At 43.4% G+C, this 25,933-nt stretch overlaps 1 protein-coding gene across 5 annotated transcripts in view; it reads left to right on the top strand.

Moving 5' to 3' along the window:
* PIGZ (phosphatidylinositol glycan anchor biosynthesis class Z) overlaps nucleotides 1-25,410 on the top strand; it is a 33,362-nt gene extending 7,952 nt beyond the window's left edge. The window contains exons 1-3 of one of the 5 annotated variants that reach the window (XM_074963311.1): nucleotides 9,610-9,725; nucleotides 15,582-15,800; nucleotides 19,342-25,410. In XM_074963311.1, the coding sequence (XP_074819412.1) occupies nucleotides 15,593-15,800; nucleotides 19,342-20,954 (1,821 nt within the window). In that variant the 5' untranslated portion in view covers nucleotides 9,610-9,725; nucleotides 15,582-15,592 and the 3' untranslated portion in view covers nucleotides 20,955-25,410. The other 4 variants (XM_074963312.1, XM_074963310.1, XR_012640931.1 and 1 more) reach the window with 4 other exon arrangements.
* Nucleotides 25,411-25,933: the final 523 nt, after the last annotated feature.

The following is a 25,933-nucleotide window of genomic DNA, read 5'->3' as shown; positions in this document are numbered from 1 at the left end:
GTGGTGACAAAGTGGAGAGGCCATGGCTTATGTACTCAATCAAAAACCCAGAATGCTGCATACTGTTTTTGTTGCAAACTCTGCCAGTCTAATGTTCCAGCCACATTGGGTTCTACAGGAACAAAGGACTGGAAAAATCTGGCTAGAAATTTGGCATGCCATGAGAAGGCAGCAAATCACCGGAGAACATTCCATAGAAAGAGCTTGAGATGAAACTAAGATTAAAGGCCACCATAGATGATCAGCATCAAGAGAAGATTGCATCAGAGTCTCTTTACTGGCAAAATTTTCTGAAAAGGCTCATTGCCATTGTGAGAATGCTTGGTATCCAAAACCTAGCACTGCGTGGCACTTAAGATCAGCTGTATGTGCCAAACAATGGAAACTTCCTTAAAATTGTGGAGTTGATGGCTGTTTGCTGCTGTACTCCAGGAGCATTTAAGAAGAGTCGCCGCCCAAGAAACATACACACACCACTACCTTGGGAAAACAATTCAAAATGAAATCATACAGTTACGGGCAACAAAAGTCAAACAGAGGATTGTGGCAGATCTGAAGTCAGCAAGATATTACTCTGTTCTGGACTGCACACCTGACATCAGCCATACGGAACAAATGGCTTTAATGGTGCATTTTGTAATAACAGCAGAACCTAGTGAAAATGTTCCAGCAATGGTGACTGTCAGAGCATTTTCTAGAATTTATTGACATTGATGATACTACAGGAGCTGGTATGACAAATGTGCTGCTTAAAAAGCTGAAAGATAGGGGAATTGCTATAGCTGACATGAGAGGTCAGGGCTATGATGATGGTGCCAACATGAGAGGAAAGAACAGAGGTGTGCAGACACGGATCAGAGAGTTAAACCCTCAAGCTTTTTTTGTCCCATGCAGTTCTCATTCATTGAACTTGGTGGTCAGTGATTCAGCAGTCTCACTAGAAGCTGATGCTGCATCTTTTTAATGTAATTCAAAGCATCTATGTATTTTTCTCTGCATCAACTCATCGATGGCAAATTTTAAAGCAACATCTGGGAACATCCTCTCTCACACTGAAACCCCTGAGTGCCACACAATGGAAAAGTCAAGTGGAGGCGATAAAGCCTATCAAACACCAAATTGGGAAGATAGATGATGCCATAGTTGCCATTATGGAGGATAATGCTATGACAGGAACTGTTCTTAGGAGAACAGTAGCAGAGGGAAATGGAATCACCAGAAACATACATAACTTCAAATTTCTGTGTGGCTTAGTGTTGTGGCATGACATACTGTTTGAAATAAATGTTGTAAGCAAGAGATTCCAAGGTGTCGATCTTGATATATCTGGAGCAGTGGAACAACTGGACAAAGCAAAGTCATACGTACAGTCTTACCGGTCAGATGAGGGATTTCAAAACTTTCTGAAGCGTGCACAGAAGTTGGCAGAGGAACTTCACACTGAAGCTATTTTGCCACCCATTCAAGAATACAAGAGTCACCGAAGAAGACGACGACATTTTGATTACGAGGCACGGGATAATCCCATAAGAGACCCCAAACAACAATGCAAAGTTGAATTCTTTAACCAGGTGCTAGATTGTGCAATACAGTCAGTTGAAGAATGTTTCATGCAGCCCAAGGAACACAGCAGTATATTTGGGACATTGTATGATATTCCAAAACTCCTCACTATACCTGAAGACCTACACCAGCAATGCAGGGCACTAGAGACAGTGTTGACACATGGTGACATGCGCGATATTGATGCGAGTGATTTAGGTGATGAACTGAAAGCCCTTTCAAGGTACAGTTCAGCAGGATCAACTCCAGAGGCTGTTCTGGAATATATGTGCACAGATAAGACGACCACCCTGTTTCCAAATGCTTTTGTTGTTCTGCGCATACTTCTAACACTTGCTGTAACAGTTGCCAGTGGAGAACGCAGCTTCTCCAAGCTGAAGTTGATAAAACACATCTACGCTCCACAATGCCACAGGAGAGGCTGGTCGGCCTTGCAACCATCTCAATAGAGCATGAGCTGGCCCAGACTTTGGACCTTCAGGAAGCAGTTCAAATCTTTGCAACCAAGAAGGCACGGAAAGTACCACTTTGATTAATTCAAACAGATAAAAATGCCAGAGTTTACTATGCAGACAAGAAAAGTTACATTTGCTGTTCAGGCGTTTGAAAGTTAAGTGTTTAAAATTTTTGAACAAGGCATTTTAAGTTGTTAGTTCCCTTTTATTGGGGTAGGTAGCAGAGCAATACCATGAGATGAGTAGAACAGGAAGAAGGCAGAATTGAGACCTTTCAAAGTTTTGTCCCAAGCGAGGGGACATGGGGGTGTCATTTGAGCTTCCCGCCTCAGGTGCCAAAAATGTTGTGGGCTGTCCCTGTCTGTATCCTGTCCTGAGGTGATATGTACCCAGTCAATATGGGGATAGTTGAAATCCCCCATTATTATTGAGTTTTTTTTATTGTAATAGCCTCTCTAATCTCCCTGAGCATTTCACAGTCACTATCACCATCCTGGTCAGGTGGTCGGTAATATATCCCTACTGCTATATTCTTCCTATTAGAGCATGGAATTAGTATCTATAGAGATGCTGTGGTACAGTTTGGTTCATGTAAGATTTTTACTTCATTTGAGTCTACACTTTCTTTCACATATAGTGCTACTCCCCCACCAGGACGACGTGTTCTGACCTTCCAGTATATTTTGTACCCTAGTGTGACGTTTCCCTCTGGTGTTATCTGGACCGGTGATCTGCTAGGTCACTCCAATCCTTGACTCTGGGACCCAGCCTTACCATGCACTGCTGTGAGAACCCCCTACTCCTGGGCTGCTCACGCACAGCTTCTGGCATGTAAGCTGCTCCTAGCTATTTGCAACCGAATGATACTAGCCAATATCTCCGGTCCCAGACACGGCCCTAAGAACCCCCATCTTGCAGTGTCCAGTTATACCTGCTGGACGCTGCAAGCTTATATAAGTTCATCAATTTAACAAAGAAATTGATATGTACCTGGCTTGTTATCTCAAGGGGAGTCTCTGACACACTTCAAACCAAACGCACTGCTTCAGGTAGAATAAACAAACAGATTTATTAACTATAAAGATAGATTTTAGTGATTATAAGTCAAAACAGAACAAGTCAGATTTGGTCAAATGAAATAAAAGCAAAACGCATTCTAAACTGATCTTAACACTTTCAATGTCCTTAGAAACTTAGATGCTTCTCACCACAGGCTGGCTGCTCTTCAGCCAGGCTCTCCCCTTTGAACAGTGCTTCAGTCGCTTGGTGGTGGTGGTGGTGAAAACAAAGAGGAGTACTTGTGGCACCTTTAGAGACTAACAAATTTATTTGGGCATAAGCTTTCGTGGGCTAAAACCCACTTCATCAGATGCATGGAGTGGAAAATACAGTAGGAAGATATATATACACAGAGTAGATGAAAAGATTCATAGATATCAAGGTCAGAAGGGACCATTATGATCATCTAGTCTGACCTGCACAACGCAGGCCACAGAATCTCACCCACCCACTCCTGCAAAAAACCTCTCACCTATGTCTGAGCTATTGAAGTCCTCAAATCGTGGTTTAAACACTTCAAGGAGCAGGGAATCCTCCAGCAAGTGACCCATGCCCCATGCTACAGAGGAAGGCGAAAAACCTCCAGGTCCTCTTCCAATATGCCCTGGAGGAAAATTCCTTCCTCATCCCAAATATGGCGATCAGCTAAACCCTGAGCATATGGACAAGATTCACCAGCCAGATACCCAGGAAAGAATTCTCTGTAGTAACTCAGATCCCACTCCATCTAACATCCCATCACAGGCCATTGGGCCTATTTACCATGAATATTTAAAGATCAATTAATTACCAAAATCATGTTATCCCATCATACCATCTCCTCCATAAACTTATCGAGTTTAATCTTAAAGCCAGATAGGTCTTTTGCCCCCACTGCTTCCCTTGGAAGGCTATTCCAAAACTTCACTCCTCTGATGGTTAGAAATCTTCATCTAATTTCAAGTTTAAACTTCCCAATGACCAGTTTATATCCATTTGTTCTTGTGTCCACATTGGTACTGAACTTAAATAATTCCTATCCCTCTGATATATTTATAGAGAGCAATCCTATCTCCCCTCAACCTTCTTTTAGGCTAAACAAGCCAAGCTCCTTAAGTCTCCTTTCATAAGACAGGTTTTCCGTTCCTCGGATCATCCTAGTAGCCCTTACCAGCCCCCATCTTTTCATGTACTCTGTGTGTGTATATATGTCTCTTCCTACTGTATTTTCCACTCTATGCATTTGATGAAGTGGGTTTTAGCCCACAAAAGCTTATGCCCTGTCATAAATATAAAGGGAAGGGTAAACCCCTTTAAAATCCCTCCTGGCCAGAGGAAAAATCCTCTCACCTGTAAAGGGTTAAGAAGCTAAAGGTAACCTCGCTGGCCCCTGACCAAAATGACCAATGAGGAGACAAGATACTTTCAAAAGCTGGGAGGAGGGAGAGAAAAAAAGGGTCTGTGTCTGTCTGTATTCTGCTTTTGCCAGGGACAGAACAGGAATGGAGTCTTAGAACTTTTAGTAAGTAATCTAGCTAGGCATGTGTTAGATTATGATTTCTTTAAATGACTGAGAAAAGAACTGTGCTGAATAGAATGACTATCCCTGTCTGTGTGTCTTTGTTGTAACTTAAGGTTTTGCCTAGAGGGATTATCTATGTTTTGAATCTAATTACCCTGTAAGGTATCTACCATCCTGAGCTTACAGAGGTGATTCCTTTACTTCTATTAAAAGTCTTCTTGTAAGAAAACTGAATGCTTTTTCATTGTTCTAAGATCCAAGGGCTTGGGTCTGTGGTCACGTATGCAAATTGGTGAGGATTTTTACCAAACCTTCCCCAGGAAGTGGGGTGCAAGGGTTGGGAGGATTTTGGGGGGGAAAGACATATCCAAACTACGTTTCCCAGTAAACCCAATTAAAATTTGGTGGTGGCAGTGGAAATTCCAAGGGCAAAGGGTAGAATTAATTTGTACCTTGGGGAAGTTTTAACCTAAGCTGGTAAAAGTAAGCTTAGGAGGTTTTCATGCAGGTCCCCACATCTGTACCCTAAATTTCAGAGTGGGGGAGGAACCTTGACATGCCCAAATAAATGTGTTAGTCTCTAAAGTGCCACAAGTACTCCTCGTTGTTTTTGCTGTTACAGACTAACACGGCTACCACCCTGAAACCTGTCACCGTGCTTGGTCGTGTCTGTAGATGTAGGTGGAAGAGAGAGAGCCAGCATGGCAAATGTCTCTCATGTCCTTTCTTCCCTCTTGGCTTTGCTTCCCCCCCTTCAGAGTCAGGTGAGCATGACTGAGTCTCTCCAAGCAAGGTTGAGCAATTCCCCTGGTGCGGCCTCATGCAGGTGAGTCATCGCATGGTAGCTCCCTTGCTGGACAATGGCTGTTGATGGGTTGATTGACACCCTGCCTGGGTGTTGGTTACTTTCCTTGCTGTTGCCTCTGGGGAGCTAATATCTGGCTGATTCCCCAACTTACAGCATGTTTTAGTGACAACCATACTACACAATTCTCATAACTTCATATGCGTTAATGATATACATATATGGACAGATAAATGACTTTCAGCAGATCGTAACCTTTCTCCTTATACTTTACAAGGCATGCTTTATACGTAAGATCACAATTATATGAAAATGAGGAATACAGGGGTTACAGCATGCTCCCCCAAGGTATAGAATGTCACACCTGGTATTACTGTGTCCCATTCATTATCCTCATTCCACCAATGACTATTATATCAATAACCTCATTTAATACGAGGCACTCTAGTTCACCCATCTTATTATTTAGATTTCTAGCATTGGTATATAAGCACTTTAAAAACTTGTCACTTTTTAGCTATCTCCCATTAGATGATGTAATTGAATGAGACTTTTTTCATTTGACTGTTTCTCATCAGATCCTACCTGTATTTTATTATCTTCCATACTCTCCTTCTTACCAGGACACAGAGAATGTCCATTAGTAGATCCTCCACAAAGGGATGTCTCTGTCCGACCCATGTGCTCCTCTGCACTGTTGGCTTTCCCCTAGCCCTTAGTTTAAAAAATGCTCTATGACCTTTTTACTTTAAGTGCCAGCAATCTGGTTCCATTTTGGTTTAGGTGGAGCCCATTCTTCCTGTATAGGCTCCCCAGTTCCTAATAAATCTAAACCCCTCCTCCCTATACCATCATCTCATCCATGCATTGAGACCCTGCTGTTCTTCCTGTCTAACTGGCCCTGTGCTTGGAACTGGAAGCATTTCAGAGAATGCTACTGTGGAGGTCCTGGACTTCAAGCTCTTACCTAAAAAGAAAAGGAGGACTTGTGGCACCTTAGAGACTAACAGATTTATTTGAGCATAAGCTTTTGTGAGCTACAGCTCACTTCATCGGATGCAAAAGTCCTCCTTTTCTTTTTGAGGATACAAACTAACACGGCTGCTACTCTGAAGCTCTTACCTAGCAGCCTAAATTTGGCCTCTAGGACTTAGAAGAAGCTAGAGCTAAAAGCTACAGAAATACTATAAAAGCTAACATAGAATTTACTTAAAACTAACTGTCAAGGCTGAATCCCCACTCTGTCACTCCGAGTGCAGAAGTGGGGGCCCATAAGGATTTTAAAAATTAATACTTGCCACTCCAGGCTTGTATTACACTCCCAAGGTTACAGCTTTTCTCTGACCTTGGCTTGGTAAACGCTGCCACCACTCAAATGCAAAAAAACCCAACCTTTGAACCCAGGAAGGAGCATTTGGGAATTCTTCCCTGTGGGGTACCCTCAAGCCCTTTCCGGGCGCCGCCGCTGCTCCCCCCCCCCCCCCAGGGAAGAGCTGAGAAAGAAAACAAAGGAAATTAGCTGTAGCTACCAGCTAATCAAACAACATGCACAAACCTCTTAGGACACCAAAAATCCAATCCTGTTCTTAAAAAAGGTAAATTTTATTAAAAACGAAAAGGAAAAAAAATTACATTTGGAACTTAGGCTTTTGCTAGATTTTTAAAAGAGCAATTCCAAAATCAAGCACCCAGAATAGCTTCTTGGGTGCTCAGCTTAAAGGTTACAAGCAAACAAAAGCATCTAGTGTTAGCACAGAGGAGATCCGCAAGCCAAAATAAACCTGATTGTGTCTGTCTAAACATTCCCTATCCAAATAATTTCTTCTAGGTATGGACGATGAATTTGCATACCTGGTTCAAGCCTTACACAGCATCGCTGCTCCATCCCTGCAGCCCAGAGAACAACAACAGACAAAGGAAAAGTTTCTCTCCCCATTTTAAAAAGTTCTACCTTTCCATTGGCTCTTTTGGTCAGGTGCCCACTCCTTTTCTTTTACTTGTGTTAACACTTTACAGGTAAAGCAAGCAGAGAACAGACCAAGAGGGATTTTACAGCTAACTGGCTGGCTGGGTGTCCATAAAAGGGAGCTACTCCCCCCTCCCTTCATGTATCACACTAACAATGATGAACTAACAATGCACAATCATTGTCCCCCCCTTAATCTACTCAATTTTCACCAGCATTATTTTCGCATATAATGTAGATGAAACGTTAGACTTTAACTCAGTCAGAGTAAAGTCTTTGCATTCTAAAATCTCAATGTGGGGTGGGGTGGGGTATCACTTTTTATATAAGGGCCTTTCTGCTATTAGGATAATGACTTCTGTCAGGGTTCCCTCCTCACTCTGAACTCTAGGGTACAGACGTGGGGACCCGCATGAAAGACCCCCTACACTTATTTCTACCAGCTTAGGTTTAAAAACTCCCCAGGCTCACATTCTCCCTTGTACCTTGGGTTGAAGTAACGCTGCCACCACCAAGTGATTTAACAAAGAACCAGGGAAAAGGACCACTTGGAGTTCCTCTTCCCTCAGCAATCCCCCCAAGCCCTTACACACCTTTTCCTGGGGAGGCTTGAGAATAATATCCTAACCAATTGGTTACAAAATCATCAAAGACCAAAACCCCTGGCTCTTGGAACAATGGAAAAACCAGTCAGGTTCTTAAAAGAAGGATTTTATTTAAAAAAAAAAAAAAAAAGTAAAAATCATCCCTGTAAAATCAGGGTGGAAAATACTTTACAGGGTATTCAGATTCAAAACACAGAGGATCCCCCTCTGGGCAAAACCTTAAAGTTACAGAAAACAGGAATAAACCTGTCTCCTAACACAGGGAAAATTCACATAAAACAAAAGAGAGACTAATCTGCCTTGCCTGGCTTACCTATACTGGTTGCAGTATTGGAAACTTGGATTGGGATGGCTTGGAGAAGATGGATTTCTGTCTTGCCCCTCTCAGTCCCAAGAGAGAACCCACACACAAAACAAAGAGCACAAACAAAACCTCCCCCCCCACAAGATTTGAAAGTATCTTCTTTCCCCATTGGTCCTGTTGGCCAGGTGCCAACCAGGCTATTTGAGCTTCTTAACCCCTTACAGGTAAGGAGGAATTCTAGGCTACCTTTAGCTCTGTGTTTATGACAACTTCCTATCACACCATCACTAAAATGTTGCAGGCTGAGATGTCTTTAATTTGTGGCTTATCCACATGTATGTATACTGTTTGAGTACTTTTGTCTGTGGACTCAAGGTATTTTACATGTATACTAGGAGGCCCAAATGGGTCTTAGAGCTGTACTTCGCTCTTATATAGGCAAGGTCTAAGAGTATTAAAGTGTCACTGTACCTTAAGAAATATAAACTGTGTATTTGGAAACATACAAGATGTAAGTCATTTACCTTTTTGTACTTTTCATTGTCTGTTTCTTTATGAAAAAAGAACAGGAGTACTTGTGGCACCTTAGAGACTCAGCACTGGTCTACACTAGGACTTTAGGTCGAATTTAGCAGCGTTAAATCGATGTAAACCTGCACCCGTCGATTTCCTTACTCCACCCCTGACAAGTGGATTAGTGCTTAAATCGGCCTTGCCGGGTCGAATTTGGGGTACTGTGGACACAATTCAACGGTATTGGCCTCCGGGAGCTATCCCAGAGTGCTCCATTTTGACCGCTCTGGACAGCACTCTCAACTCAGATGCACTGGCCAGGTAGACAGGAAAAGAACCGCAAACTTTTGAATCTCATTTCCTGTTTGGCCAGCATGGCAAGCTGCAGGTGACCATGCAGAGCTCATCAGCAGAGGTGACCATGATGGAGTCCCAGAATCGCAAAAGAGCTCCAGCATGGACTGAACGGGAGGTACGGGATCTGATCGCTGTATGGGGAGAGGAATCCATGCTATCAGAACTCCTTTCCAGTTTTTGAAATGTCAAAACCTTTGTCAAAATCTCCCCGGGCTTGAAGGACAGAGGCCGTAACAGGGACCCGAAGCAGTGCCGCGTGAAACTTAAGGAGCTGAGGCAAGCCTACCAGAAAACCAGATTAGGCGAACAGCCACTCCGGGTCAGAGCCCCAAACATGCTGCTTCTATGATGAGCTGCATGCCATTTTAGGGGGTTCAGCCACCACTACCCCAGCCGTGTTGTTTGACTCCTTCAATGGAGATGGAGGCAACACGGAAGCAGGTTTTGGGGACGAAGAAGATGGCTCACAGCAAGCAAGCGGAGAAACCACTTTTCCCGACAGCCAGGAACTGTTTCTCACCCTGGACCTGGAGCCACTACCCCCCAAACCCACCCAAGGCTGCCTCCTGGACCCAGCAGGTGGAGAAGGGACCTCCGGTGAGCGTACCTTTTAAAATACTATACATGGTTTAAAAGCAAGCATGTGAAAGGATTAATTTGCCCTGGCATTCGCGGCTCTCCTGGATGTACTCCCAAAGCCTTTGCAAAAGGTTTCTGGGGAGGGCAGCCTTATTGCGTCCTTCATGGTAGGACACTTTACCACTCCAGGCCAGTAACACATACTTGGGAATCATTGTACAACAATGCATTGCAGTGTATGTTTGCTGGCGTTCAAACAACATCCGTTCTTTATCTCTCTGTGTTATCCTCAGGAGAGTGAGATATCATTCATGGTCACCTGGTTGAAATAGGGTGCTTTTCTTCAGGGGACACTCAGAGGAGCCCGTTCCTGCTGGGCTGTTTGCATGTGGCTGAACAGAAATGTTCCCCGCTGTTAGCCACGGGGAGGGTTGAGGGGGGAGCCACACGATGGGGGGAGGCAAAATGCGACCTTGTAACGAAAGCACATGTGCTATGTATGTAATGTTAACAGCAAGGTTTACCCTGAAAGAGTGTAGCAATTGTTTTATAAAATGTCTTTTTAAATACCGCTGTCCCTTTTTTTTTTCTCCACCAGCTGCATGTGTTTCAATGATCACAGGATCTTCTCCTTCCCAGAGGCTAGTGAAGATTAGAAAGGAAAAAAAAAACGTACTCCTGATGAAATGTTCTCTGAGCTCATGCTGTCCTCCCACACTGACAGAGCACAGACAAATGCATGGAGGCAAATAATGTCAGAGTGCAGGAAAGCACAAAATGACCGGGAGGAGAGGTGGCGGGCTGAAGAGAGTAAGTGGCGGGCTGAAGCTCAAATGTGGCAGCAGCGTGATGAGAGGCAGGATTCAATGCTGAGGCTGCTGGAGGATCAAACCAGTATGCTCCAGTATATGGCTGAGCTGCAGCAAAGGCAGCTGGAGCACAGACTGCCACTACAGCCCCTGTGTAACCAACCGCCCTCCTCCCCAAGTTCCATAGCCTCCACACCCAGACGCCCAAGAACGCGGTGGGGGGGCCACCGGCCAACCAGCCACTCCACCACAGAGGATTGCCCAATAAAAAGAAGGCTGGCATTCAATAAATTTAAAAGTTTACAACTTTAAAATTTATTGAATGCCAGCCTTCTTTTTAAAGTGCTGTGTGGCATTTTCCTTCCCTCCTCCACCACCCCTCCTAGGCTACCTTGGTAGTCATCCCCCTATTTGTGTGATGACTGAATAAAGAATGCATGAATGTGAAGCAACAATGACTTTATTGCCTCTGCAAGCGGTGATCAAAGGGAGGAGGGGGAGGGTGGTTAGCTTACAGGGAAGTAGAGTGAACCAAGGGGCGGGGGGTTTCATCAAGGAGAAACAAAGAGAACTTTCACACCGTAGCCTGGCCAGTCATGAAACTGGTTTTCAAAGCTTCTCTGATGCGCACTGTGCCCTCCTGTGCTTTTCTAACCGCCCTGGTGTCTGGCTGCGCGTAACCAGCAGCCAGGCGATATGCCTCAACCTCCCACCCCGCCATAAACGTCTCCCCCTTACTCTCACAGATATTGTGGAGTGCACAGCAAGCAGTAATAACAGTGGGAATATTGGTTTCGCTGAGGTCTAAGCGAGTCAGTAAACTGCACCAGCGTGCCTTTAAACGTCCAAATGCACATTCTACCACCATTCTGCACTTGCTCAGCCTGTAGTTGAACAGCTGCTGACTACTGTCCAGGCTGCCTGTGTACAGCTTCATGAGCCATGGCATTAAGGGGTAGGCTGGGTCCCCAAGGATAACTATAGGCATTTCAACATCCCCAACAGATATTTTCTGGTCTGGGAATAAAGTCCCTTCCTGCAGCTTTTGAAACAGACCAGAGTTCTTGAAGATGCGAGCATCATGTACCTTTCCCGGCCATCCCACGTTGATGTTGGTGAAACGTCCCTTGTGATCCACCAGAGCTTGTGGCACTATTGAAAAATATCCCTTGCGGTTTATGTACTCGCAGGCTTGGTGCTCCGGTGCCAAGATAGGGATATGGGTTCCGTCTATGGCCCCACCACAGTTAGGGAATCCCATTGCAGCAAAGCCATCCACTATGACCTGCACATTTCCCAGGGTCACTACCCTTGATATCAGCAGATCTTTGATTGCGTGGGCTACTTGCATCACAGCAGCCCCCACAGTAGATTTGCCCACTCCAAATTGATTCCCAACTGACTGGTAGCTGTCTGGCGTTGCAAGCTTCCACAGGGCTATCGCCACTTGCTTCTCAACTGTGAGGGCTGCTCTCATCTTGGTATTCATGCGCTTCAGGGCAGGGGAAAGCAAGTCACAAAGTTCCATGAAAGTGCCCTTACGCATGCGAAAGTTTCGCAGTTATTGGGAATCGTCCCAGACCCGCAACACTATGCGGTCCCACCAATCTGTGCTTGTTTCCTGAGCCCAGAATTGGCGTTCCACAGCATGAACCTGCCCCATTAACACCATGATGCATGCATTGCCAGGGCCCATGCTTTCAGAGAAATCTGTGTCCATGTCCTGATCACTCACGTGACCGCGCTGACGTCGCCTACTCGCCCGGTATCGCTCTGCCAGGTTCTGGTGCTGCATATACTGCTGGATAATGCGTGTGGTGTTTAATGTGCTCCTAATTGCCAAAGTGAGCTGAGCGGCCTCCATGCTTGCCTTGGTATGGCGTCTGCACAGAAAAAAGGCGCGGAACGATTGTCTGTCGTTGCTCTGATGGAGGGAGGGGCGACTGACGACACGGCTTACAGGGTTGGCTTACAGGGAATTAAAATCAACAAAGGGGGTGGCTTTACATCAAGGAGTATTTCAGGCAGGACTTCACGGAGGGTCCCAATAAGAAATGGTGCACCTAAGTAATTGTTCTTATTGGAACAAGCAGGTTGGTCTGGCCTCTGATAGATACATGGCTAGATTTACCTTGCTGCACCTTCTCTGTGAGTGACTGCAGTGTGACCTAGAGGAATGAGTCCCCTAGACGGGGGAGGGGGGGAAGCAAATGAGTACAAAACAAATCTGGTCTATTTCTTGTTTTGATCCACTCCATCTATCTTTTACATCTTTGGCTGGCAGCAGACAGTGCAGAAGGACTGCAAGCCATCCACATCTCATGGCTGCTCGGCAGAGGACGGTGCAGTAGGACTGCTAGCCATCCTCATCTCTTGCCTGCCTGGCAGAAGATGGTACAGTAGGACTGCTAGCAATCCGAATCGCCTGCCTGCTCACCATAAGTTGGTTCAATAGGACTGACTGCAGGACTAAAGAGAATGACCTGATCAAGTCACTTCAACTTTAGTCCCTGCGCACATGTCTGCCCAGGCGCTCCTGGCTGACGTGGCCAGGAGCACCTCGGACATGACGATGACAGCTACCAGTCGTACTGTACCATCTGCTGCCACAAGGCAGTGGGTTGCTGCTGCTGTGTAGCAATGCAGTACCACGTCTGCCAGCACCCAGGAGACATACGGTGACGGTTACCTGAGTGGGCTCCATGCTTGCCGTGGTATGGCGTCTGCACAGGTAACTCAGGAAAAAAGGCGCGAAACGATTGTCTGCCCTTGCTTTCATGGAGGGAGGGAGGGAGGGAAGGGGGGCCTGACGATATGTACCCAGAACCACCCGCGACAATGTTTTAGCCCCATCAGAGTGCTCCATTGTGACTGCTCTGGACAGCACTCTCAACTCAGATGCACAATTGTTTGCCGTTGCTCTGATGCAGGGAGGGGCGACTGACGACACGGCTTACAGGGTTGGCTTCAGGGAGCTAAAATCAACAAAGGGGGTGGCTTTACATCAATCAGTATTTCAGGGAGGACTTCACGGAGGGTTCCAATAAGAAATGGTGCACCTAAGTTATTGTTCTTATTGGAACAAGCAGGTTGGTCTGGCCTCTGATAGATACATGGCTAGATTTACCTTGCTGCACCTTCTCTGTGAGTGACTGCAGTGTGACCTAGAGGAATGAGTCCCCTAGACGGGGGGGTGGGTTTGCAAATGAGTACAAAACAAATCTGGTCTATTTCTTGTTTTGATCCACTCCATCTATCTTTTACATGTTTGGCTGGCAGCAGACGGTGCAGAAGGACTGCATGCCATCCACATCTCATGGCTGCCCGGCAGAAGATGATGCAACAGGACTGCTAGCAATCCGTATCGCCTGCCTGCTCACCATAAGATGGTTCAATGGGACTGACTGCAGGACTAAAGAGAATGACTTGATCAAGTCACTCCAACTTTAGTCCCTGCGTCCATGTCTGCCCAGGCGCTCCTGATCGACCTCACACAGGCAACCAGGAGCACCTCGGACATGACGATGACGGCTACCAGTCCTATTGCGCCCTCTGCTGCCACAAGGCAAGGGGTTGCTGCTGCTGTGTAGCAATGCAGTACCACATCTGCCAGCACCCAGGAGACGTACGGTGACAGTGAGCTGAGCGGGCTCCATGCTTGCCGTGGTATGGCGTCTGCACAGGTAACTCAGGAAAAAAGGCGCGAAACGATTGTCTGCCCTTGCTTTCACGGAGGGAGGGAGGGAACGGGGGCCTGATGATATGTACCCAGAACCACCCGCGACAATGTTTCAGCCCCATCAGGCATTGGGATCTCAACCCAGAATTCCAATGGGCAGCGGAGACTGCGGGAACTGTGGGATAGCTACCCACAGTGCAACACTCCGGAAGGCAACGCTTGCCTCGGTACTGTGGAAGCACTCCGCCGAGCTAATGCACTTAATGCACTTAGAGCATTTTCTGTGGGGACACACACACTCGAATATATAAAACCGATTTCTAAAAAAACGAATTCTATAAATTCGACCTAATTTCGTAGTGTAGACATACCCTAACAAATTTATTAGAGCATAAGCTTTCGTGGGCTACAGCCCACTTCATCGGCTGTATAGAATGGAACATCTAGTAAGAAGGTTTTATATATATAATAAAATGTGACCCATATTGAATTTATTTCCCTAAGTTAAGTATCCTCACACCTTCTTGTCAACTGTCTAAATGGGCCATCTTGATTAGCACTACAAAGTTTTTTGTTTTTGTTTGTTTTTTTTTCTCCTGCTGATAATAGCTCATCTTAACTAATTAGCCTCTTACAGTTTGTATGGAAACTTCCAACTTCTCTGTCTGTATCTATATCTCTTCTTACTATGTGTTCCATTCTATGCATCCAATGACGTGGGCTGTAGCCCACGAAAGCTTATGCTCTAATAAATTTGTTCGTCTCTAAGGTGCCACAAGTACTCCTGTTCTTTTTGCGGATACAGACTAACACGACTGCTACTCTGAAACCTGTTTCTTTATGAACATCAATAAACATTTAATCTAATCTAGCTATTCTGAAAGAAATAAATGCTGTCCATTCGTTCCTGTTGGGCTGAACTGATACTGTACATGCTATACTCATACTGTACATGCTCTCATAGTTTTAAGTGGGTTGTGTTAATTTTATTAGGAAGTAATCTATTTTCCCAGCTGAGTGCAGTAGGTAAGTCTGTAAAAATGCAGATACACTCTTTGAGCATGAAAATTGAGTAAAATGAGCTTGCAAATGGATACTGGGGCCTACAGTTACTTCATGTTTTTAAGGGAAAAGGTGTGATAGGGTGTATCCATCCTGTGGGCTCAGCTGTGAGAATGTGTCCATAAAGGCTGTGCAAGGCTTTCACCCATTCAAGGCCAATATTAGCCATAAACCTGTACATCAGAGGGGAGACTTTATCCCTAATTAGTTTTCATTCATACTTCCATGTACCTTTGCTTTATAGTTTTTAGGAATGATTGACAATGTTTTTCTCTCTTTGATGGGCCAGATTTGTTCCTGTAATAAACTTTTTGTCCATTTCAGGGTCAAAGTTAATGATCCCATGGCAACTGATGTTTCTAATAGTCCAAGTCTGTGACTTCGCCCAGACATCATTGAGTTCTGGCAAGTGGAGTGAACTTAGGATGTCAGCCAAGACTTTCTGGGGGATTCTTGCTCTGCTCCGAATTTTCTGGTGCCTTCTTCCTCAGACAGGTTACCTTCATCCTGATGAATTCTTCCAATCACCTGAGGTCATGGCAGGTAAATTTTCCTGCATTTGTGCACGGTTATTTTTAGAAACCCACATTTAGAACTCTACATTATAGTGGTTTAAGCAGGAAACATTACATTATTCACACTATCAGAGGTAAAAAGGCAGCATTGTTGAGCAGTTGGCTGTCCCTTTGACAGGCAGTGTGACTCTGAGCAGGTAACTGAACCTCTCTGCTTCAGTTTTCCCACCTGTAACATTAGAATAATATAGTACTTGCTACCTCACCAGGACAATATGCTCTGAGGCTAAAATCATCAATGTTTGTAAAGTATGTAATTCTACAGCTGGATTCTGATTGGATTATTGTGCTATTCTGATTATGTGAGAATGGTTACAAACACAACAGTCCACAGATGGCCCCCTGTACTGGTCTTCAATCTATAAACAGCAAATCTGCCTGTTGCTCCTAAAACACAGGTTCTGATCCAAGAGGTGAATACAGCTGAACTGCTTGATAATAGTGACCATAATGTAATTTAATTTAACATCCTTGTAGGGGGCAAAATACTAAAGAAGCCCATCACTGTATCATTTAACTTCAAAAAGGGGAACTGCATAAAAAAGAGGAAGCTAGTTAAACAGAAATCAAAAGGAATAGTCACAGGAATGAAATTCCAGCAAGCTGCATGGAAACTCTTTAAAAACACCATAAGAGGGGCTCAAATTAAATGTATACTCCAAATTAAAAAAAAAAAAAAGAGGACCAGAAAAAAATGCTAGCATGGCCAAACAACAGAATAAAAGAGGCAGTTAAAGTCAAAAAGGCATCCCTTAAAAATTGAAAGTAAAATCCTACTGAGGAAATTAGAAAGGAGCACAAACTCTGGCAAGTCAAGTGTGAAAGTGTAATTACACAGGCCAAAAAAGAATTTGAAGAGCAATTAGCAAAAGACATAAACTAACAGCCAAAAAAAAAAAAATTAAATACATCACAAGCAGGAAGCCTGCCAAACAATCAGTGGGGCCACTAGATAATCCAGGTGCTAAAGGAGCACTTAAGGAAGATATGGCCATTGCAAAGATTTGCAAAATTACAAAATTCAGCTTCTCTGCATCAGTCTGTCAACTGCAGAGGGTGTGGGAGAGATTCCCACACCTGAGCCATTCTTTTTAGGTGAAAGATCTGAGGAACTCTCCCAGATTGAGGTGTTGATAGAGGAGGTTTTGGAACAAATGGGTAAATTAAACATTAATAAGTAACCAGGACCAGATGGTATTCATTCAAGAGTTCTGAATGATCTCATATATGTAATTGCGGAACTACTAACTGTGGTATGTAAACCAACTGCTTAAATCAGCTTCTGTATCAGGTGACTGGAGGATAGCCAATGTGATGCCAATTTTTAAAAAAGGCCCCAAAGGCGATCCTGACCATTACAGACTGGTTAACCTAACTTCAGTATCAGGCAAATTGGTTGAAACTATAGTGAAGAACAGAATTATCAGATGCATAGAGGAACACAGTTTATTGGGAATGAGTCAATATGGCTTATGTAAGGGAAATCATGCCTCACCAATCTATTAGAATTCTTTGAGGGGTTCAACAAACATATGGAAAAGGATGATGCAATAGATATAGTGTATTTGGACTTTCAGAAAGCCTTTGAGAAGATCATTCACCAAACACTGTTAAGCAAAGTAAGCAGTCATGGGGAAAAGAGGGAAAGTCATCTCATGGATCAGTAACTGATTAAAAGACAGGAAACAAAGCATAGGAATAAATGGTCAGTTTTCAGAATGGAGAGCGGTAAATAGCAGTGTCCTCCAGGGATCTGTACTGGGACCAGTGCTGTCCAACATATTCATACATTATCTGGAAAAAGGAGTAAACAGTGAGGTGGCAAAGATTGCAGACGATACAGTATAGTTAAGTCTATAGCAAACTGCAAAGAGTAACAATGGGGATCTCACAAAACTGGGTGTATGGGTAACAAAATGGCAGATGAAATTCAAGTTTGATAAATGCAGAGTAATGCACATTGGAAAGTATAATCCCAACTGTAAATACAAAATGATATGGTCTAAATTAGCAGTTACCACTCAAGAAAGAGATCTTGGAGTCATCGTAGATAGTTCTCTGAAAACATCCGCTTAATGTGCCGCGGAAGTCTAAAAAGCTAACAGAATGTTAGGAACCATTAGGAAAGGGATGGATAATAAGATAGAAAATATCATAATGCCACTATATAAATACATTTATGCCCACACCTTAAATACAGTGTGCTGTTCTGGTTCCCCCCGCATCTCAAAAAAGATATCTTAGAAATGGATAAGGGGCAGAGAAGGGCAACAAAAATGATTAGGGGTATGGAACAGCTTGCCAGAGAGATTAAAAAGATTGCGACTATTCAGCTGGGAAAAGAGAAGACTGGGGGGGGGGGGGGGGGTTAGTAGAGGTCCACAGAATTGTGAATGGTCTAGAGAAAGTGAATAAGGAAGTGTTATTTACCTCTTCACATAACACAATAACCTAATAAAATTAATAGGCAGGAGGTGTAAAACAAACAAAAGGAAGTAATGCTTCACACAATGCACAGCTATTGGGCTTGATGCAACAAATATTGACTGAAATTCTATATATATTTGTTAAGCAAGTGGTCAGATTAGGTGATCACAGTGGTCCCTTCTGGCCTTAAAAGTCTCTGAATTCTTCAGGCTCTCTGTATGCAAAATACCTATTGAAGATAATGGATATTCTGCATGCTGGGTGGCTGTAGCATTGGACCCTAATTCTATTATCTAGGAATTATAATTGATTAATAACAAACCTATGTCTAGTATATTTATATAAAATGGGCAGGTTGTTTGAAAATATTTTGAGAACTGAACTTTCCATTTGAACATTTTTAAATTAATAATACTTAGCCTTCATAATATTTTTCATCTACAAAAAGCACTATACAAGTGCTAACGAATCCTCACAACCCCCATGTAAGGTGGGTTCTGTATGTATTATAATTAAGGATATGATTTTTTCATGGAGGTCTGGATTCTGTGACTTTAACAGACCCCTGTGAGTTCTTGAGCTTCTTCCCTGGCTGCAGGAACAGCAGCCAGGGCTGGAACAGTGGCAGTCCTTACGGCTGGAGCAGCGGCAGGGGTCTGGAGCACTCTCCAGGGCCAGAGCAGTAGCCAGGATTGGAGCACCCTGGGCGGTCGGGGCTGGGTCAGTCCCCAGGGCTGGAGCAGCGGCTGGGGCTGGAGCATCCCCCATGGCCAGAGCAGGCCCTCGCCTGAAGCAGCCCCCCATAACCGGAGCAGCTGCTAGGGCTGGAGCAGCTCAGATGGATAGAAGTTTTTATTTTGGGAACAGGACGATCTGATTTCTCTTTCTGTTCTCACCATGAAGTTCTAAATAGCCATGATGGACAACATAATAACTACTCTGAAGTCCTAGATGGTTATAGTTTTGTTACAGTATTATTGTCCACTAAACCATGCTGCTTCTCACACTAAACTGTATTTTTAATACACATATACTGGTCAGTTTACCAAAATGTGTCATCTGCTTTTCTTCTCCCTCCACAGGAGATATTTTAGACCTACAAGTCTATTATCCCTGGGAATTCCTTTCCAGTTCTCCTTGTAGAACCGTTGTGTTCCCATTAATTACATCTGGCTTTACCTACTGGATGATCAAGTCTTTGCAACAGCTGGGCATGTGGCCAAATGGCATCAACAGCTACACCCTTCTTGTGTCACCTCGTCTTCTCCTCACCACCTTTTCTTTCATACTAGACTATAGCGTGTATCAGCTAGCTCCTTTCTGGGGTGCAGATCGGTGGAACGCCCTGGTTCTGCTTGCTGGGTCCTATGTCACACTAGTATTTTACACAAGAACATTTACCAACACACTTGAAGGACTTCTGTTTGCCCTGCTGATGGTACTAGTATCTCCAAAAGCAGTTGGTTATGGAACAGCACCTAAGTCAGACATCAGCCAAGTGAAACCTACCAGTAGCAGTCTCATAGGAATTATAACAGTTGCTGGGTTTTTCAACAGGCCAACTTTTCTGGCATTTGCTTTAATGCCACTGCTTTACTGGGCAGTTTTAAATGCCACTTCTCAGCACAGCATTAAAACTATTGCAAACCACCTCTTGAAGCTTGTTTCAAGCACAGCTTTCACTGCCATCATCTTCACAGCAGCTGACACGTTATATTTTACCTCCATTGGATCAGAGATTAGCCTATACAGCATTAAAAAGAATGGCTTGTTAAGCACCATAGCTCAAATAAATCAGAAAGTAATAGTGACCCCTTTTAATTTTCTCCGCTATAACCTTAATCCCCATAATCTTGCACAGCATGGGATTCACCCACGATTTACTCATTTTGTAGTCAATGGGATAATGCTCTTTGGGATCCTACACATTCTGGCCATCAGTGTTGGTTTAGAAATGCTGAAAATAAACATCCGTCAATTATCATGGATCAGACTACATAATCATAGGCCACCTACAATGTTGGTGCTTGCCAAGGGCAATCCAACATTATTATCATTCTATTTTGTTCCTTTGGCATTCCTTTCCCTGTTCAGCCACCAAGAACCTCGATTCCTCATTCCTCTTATTTTACCACTAGTTCTATTGATCACACAGCAGAATAGAACCCTGAAGTGGAAACCCATCATTATTATTTTCAATGTTCTTGGTGCCCTTTTATTTGGGTGCTTACACCAGGGAGGGCTGATCCCATGCCTGTCTCATTTAGAACAGCTCATACATTCTCCAGAATCCCTGAACCATCCAACACACTATACTCTACTCTTTGCTCATACCTATATGCCTCCCAGGTTTCTGCTCAGTATCAATAAGAGAGACCCACTAGTAGAAATAATTGATATGGCTGGAACTGAAGAAAACACCCTCTGCCAAACGCTGGGACAATTAGCAAACAACATTGCTTGTGGGACTAGAGAGGCTGATAAAGAAAGAACTTGTAATTTTTTTGTTATAACCCCCGGTACAGTCAGAACAACAATACAAAAATGTGGGGTTTTGTTCAAGAATGAGACATTAATATTTCCACACTTGACAATGGAAGATCCACCACAAATATCCTTTCTATTCAGTGAAAAATGGAGAAGTCAGTTAGGACTATACATCCTTCAGATAGACAGAAATGAACAGAGCTTTTAGTTATTAGAGGATTTATGTTTCACTTTTTAATTTTATTTAGTTCTGGTGAAAGTTGCTGGATCAACAGTTCTGGAGATTGACACACTCTCACTTTATTCACAGACACAAGTACAGCACAAACAGTGGGAGTGCAAACTTCCCCATATTGTCCCACCACTATTACCTTCACCAGTGTTCCTCAGCCCTGTTCTGGATGGATGCTATCTAAGTGTGAGCTCGTTCGATCTCCAGCATCGTTTTTACATTGTTTGCTGCTGAGAGAGGAGAAAATCAGAGAAAAAATGCTGAAGTTCTCTCCACAAAACTTTCCAGATAGTTTTGGATCAGCTCTTCTCGTGTCAGGTGTATTGTTTTGTTTTTTTGATTGTATCTCTTTTGGATTATACTTTATTTATATGTATTAATGCTGCAGCTAAGCATTCAGGATCTCCTCCTAGTAGTTACAGCAGGCTCCAGTCATGATATAGAATTCATCTTTACAAGCACCTCAGTTACAGGATGGTGGATGATCAGATATATCCTCTCAAGGGATTGTATCATGCCCTTGAAAAGGGAGTGGGGTTAGTTTCATTGTCTAGTAATGTCTAATGTTTTATCACTAGCAAGTCAGATCCTAGGAATGGAAGACCCAGGTTCAATCCCAAAACTAGCCACTGCTTAGTCTTAATGTTCATTTAGCTTTTCCTGCTACAAGGCTATTTATTTGTGGAAACAGTATATTTTAAATTGCCTTTCTATTAGGAGTGGATCTGAACCTGGATTCACAGATCCCTGAACTACAGTGGGGAATTGCAGAAGTTGAACCAAGATCTGGATAGAAATTTCACTGGTGACCCCTTTGGATATAGGAGTTTGGTTCTGGCCATTATGGACAAACACTTCCAGACTTTGGGGAAATATTAATCCTGATCCAAACCTTATATGTCAAGCCTGTCTCTTTCAGATGAACCTGCCAATGATAAATGGGACCTGGTCAAATGCCGGTCATACTACACGATGGGCATGGTACATAAAGTTGCAAGTCTTAAATGCCAATTTTACAAGCAGACCAAATAATGGACTATGAAGTTAGTTTATGGGGCCAAGTTATAAAGGGAAATCAAGACCAAGTCCAAGTATGAAGAATTTATCGTTTGCCAAATTTCACAGAAATTCGCCGAAGACTATGTCCAGACTTGGCATTCTGATCAATGTAAATAGTTTTTGTTCTCGGCAAAGCACTTTATACTAGGGGGAAAAGCTGTTTTTCCTAATTGTGGAAATGCATGTAGGTTATGTGTGTTTATTTTCCAGTGTTTGCTTTGCTGTTTTATGTAACATTAGAAGAAGTTATGAAAACACCTTGATACTGTACCAAATGTATTTTTCAGGTTAATTATCTTGTTTTCTATGCTGCTACATATTTCTGTAAAGAATCTTGTTCCATACATTTTGTATTATGGGGCGGGGAGTGTTGTACTGACTTTTCAGAACCATGTTTAATATTTCAGACCTTCCTTGGTGTTCATAGCAGAATTTAGTGAAGTCTCTTCGTAAAGAATTGTACTTCTTTTCTATATCTTGGAGTGTATATAACCTCCATCACCGTAGTAACTGAAAGCCTTATAACTCTCACTGATGTAGTGAACTATTATTCTCTATGGTACACTGAGATCATGTGGCTTTTCTATGGTCACAGAGGCAGTCTGTGGCAGATCCAAGAACAGAACCTGGCTCTCCTGAGTGCTAGTCCATCTCCTTCATTTCAAACCCATCTTTCCTCCAATTCTCCATTCTTTGCATACCTAAAATGCCTACTGACATCAAGTGGAGTTTTAGGTGTGCAAAGGATGCACTACGAGCCTCTATGTGTGTCAGATTTAATCTTATCATTTCAATAGCATTCTTCAGCTCAAGCATACAAAATGATATACAAATTATGTGTATACACAGGAAATTCAGCTGCTACTGTAATGGACCATGATTACTCTTCAGCACACAGCAACATTATACAAATTAAAAACAGGCAGTGAGAAATACCATATCCAACTGAAACTGCCTGGGGGGAAATGAGGTTAATATACTTCTGTATTATGATGTATTGCCCATTAAGATAGTAACCATTTTATATAATTCTTTCAAATAGCACATTCTGAGAGCTATTTTAATACTGAAGTTTCTTTCTGCCCCCACCACAGCCACCACACCAATTGTAAAGTTCTTTGAGATCTTCAGATGAAAGGGGCACTATAAATGCAAAGTATTACTATTGTATATAAGATGCCTGCTGTGACAGGTATTGCAATTTACTACAATATCTTTGAGAGATCTTGCTGTTTTAAGTATATTGTGACGGGGCAAGGCCAGATGACTATAGTAAAGTAGTGAGGAACAGGTATGTTGGCCCCAGGCTAAACAAATCCCTGGTACCATGGGACACCTGAAGCCAATCAAGGGCTAGCTGCAACTAGTTAAAAGCCTCCCAGTTAGTCAGTGAAGCGTGCGTGACAGAAGCTGTAGGAGGAAGCCATGCTGTTGGAGGAACTAAGCAGTACAAATCCATATCAGGCACAAGGAAGGAAGCCCTGAGGTAACGGTGAAGGAGATATTGAGTGGGGGCTGCTGTGGGGAAGTGGCCCAGGGAATTTTACACATCCTATTTCCAAAAAGTCAGTTACCATAGCTTCTACTATTAGGGTCCCTGGGCTGGAGCCCAGAGTAGAGGGCTCCACCCTCCCTTCCTTGATTAATCACTGAGACTGGGAGACAACACAGACTGTGCGAGGGAGGTTTGCTTCTCCTCACCGCCCTTGCTGGCTTATGATGAAAATGGCATAGTAAGCTGTGACCCTTGCCTCTAGAGAGAGAGAAGGGCTTCCTGGAGGGTCACAGTGAGCCCCTGAGGCTAGCCAAATCTGCCAGGAAATGTGGGACCCACGGAGACAAGGACAGAGCTTTGTCACAATATGTAACATTGTGGGCGAGGCACTGTATGTAATTCCATGGGGGTGGGCGAACACAGCTTCTCCAGGAACTAAGAACAGTGGGGGTGATTTGGAAAATTTACTCAGGTTGTAACCTCTCCAGAGTTACCACCACTAGGAGAGGCTCATACATACTGTTTCAAGCTGGATTCTCTAGAGACCAACAGACAAAGAGTGGACTTTTAGATAAATAGCCTGAATTTAAACTGACTCAGGGCCTTCTTTCTGATCCAACAAACTGACAGGACCCTCTGTCCCAGAGGATCCCGAATCCTTCCTGGGAGGGTTGCAAGATCTTTGGTATACTTAGGCTCTATAAGACTGATGGAGGACCTTTGCTAAGCTTTTAGCATGCATATAGGACCTTTTATTGTTTTTAATATGTTTTCTCTGTAATGCTTTCAACTTATGAATAAATGTGCTTGCTTGTAAAGGGCTGCATGGTAATGCATAACTGCTGGCAATTACAGCTGTTCATAGCTTACAAAGAGAAAGCAAAGCGCAGACACTGGCCTATTTAGGCAGTCTGGCTTGCTGAGAATATCGCAGTGTATGCAGGGGAACTGTGCAACCTGGAAAAAACCCTGGTCAGGACAGAGAAAAATACAGCTCTCTGCCCAAGAGAGGTGATAGCTCAGGTGTCACAAGCTTGGATTGGGTGCCACAGAAGGGAAGTACAGGTACAGTTGCCCTGAATGGTGACACATGCTTCTTCAGAAAATAAAGCAGGAACTGCTCAATTAAGTTCCATGTAGGATAGCTGAGAGGAAAATTCTGCCCTATTTATGTTCTTATACTGTGAACTGGATATAGCACAGCATAACCTGCTCAGTCTTGTGCCTGAAGGTTATGATTGTGGGGAAAGTACAGTTGCATTCTGCCAGTAAATTGCATATCTTATTTTACGCTTTCATGCATATTGTGGGGATAATTATGAAAATAAAAGAATTAAAGTTAGCTTAAGTCTGGTTAAGAAAATAATATATTTGCTTTATGTTTGTGGCTAGTAAGGAAAAGGCCCCAATCAGCAAGTAAAAGAAGGCCATGAGAATAATAAGTAGTATTACTTATTGCCTGTAGTGTGGGAAGGATGTTTGGTTCAAAAAGTAACCAATAAAATAAAGATCTACAGTAACAAACAAACAAAAACGGTCTTAAAAGAAACAAGCATGAACCTTCCCACCGTTCTGCTGATAAGCAAGGAATGGGGAGGAGATAAGAAGGGAAGACCTTGGAGGAAGGAAAATAGCAAGGATATACTGCTTCAAATGGGATTTTTGCTCAAGATAGAAAATTAGCTGAAGGATATAAAGAGAGCCATGAATCTGAAGGTTGTGAGACACTGTCTGATCATGCTGGAGCACACTAGGATTAGAGGGTTTTTACTTAGGTCTGGTCTGTCTGTAAGTAAGTATACTGATCAGATGCTTACAACTACTTTGTTACTGTACTGGCATGTAGTGACTGCTTATTTTTAGGTTGTTAGGCATGTTTAGAGCAATTGTATAAAATACCATTTGGCCTTTGGACTTAATAAAGGAATTATGGTTAAATTAATGTCTGATGGTCTCCCATATTATTAATAATTTCAAATATTATTGATAATTCCAACACATATTCTGGAAGACTGTGCAATGGGCACATTTTACAACTTTCAAAATACACTGTTATTTATGTCATTGGGGCAGGACTGTCTTTTACTAGATGTCTATCTAGAATCTAGCACAATGTTACCCCAAGCATGTTTTGTATATTTGAGAGGGAGGAAAAAAGGTATTGTACAGGTTCGGTCACAGAGACCCCCTTGGGACTGTCACCTGATGTGCTAAAACTACCTCTGAGCCGCCCTGCCAGCTTGGAACTCCAGAACCCTGCCTTGTTAAGCCAGGCATGTTAGCAGGCTGCAACACAGACCCAGGTCTGGTCCATGCCCCCAAAGCTACAGACTTTAACCAAAAACTACTCAGGAGGTCACCTCTCTCCAACACCCAGACACCCAGCTCCCAAAGGGATCCA

This window comes from Natator depressus, chromosome 9 (genome assembly GCF_965152275.1).
Source record: "Natator depressus isolate rNatDep1 chromosome 9, rNatDep2.hap1, whole genome shotgun sequence".
Taxonomy (NCBI): Eukaryota; Metazoa; Chordata; order Testudines; family Cheloniidae; genus Natator; species Natator depressus.
This window is presented reverse-complemented; position numbering and strand designations above follow the sequence as displayed.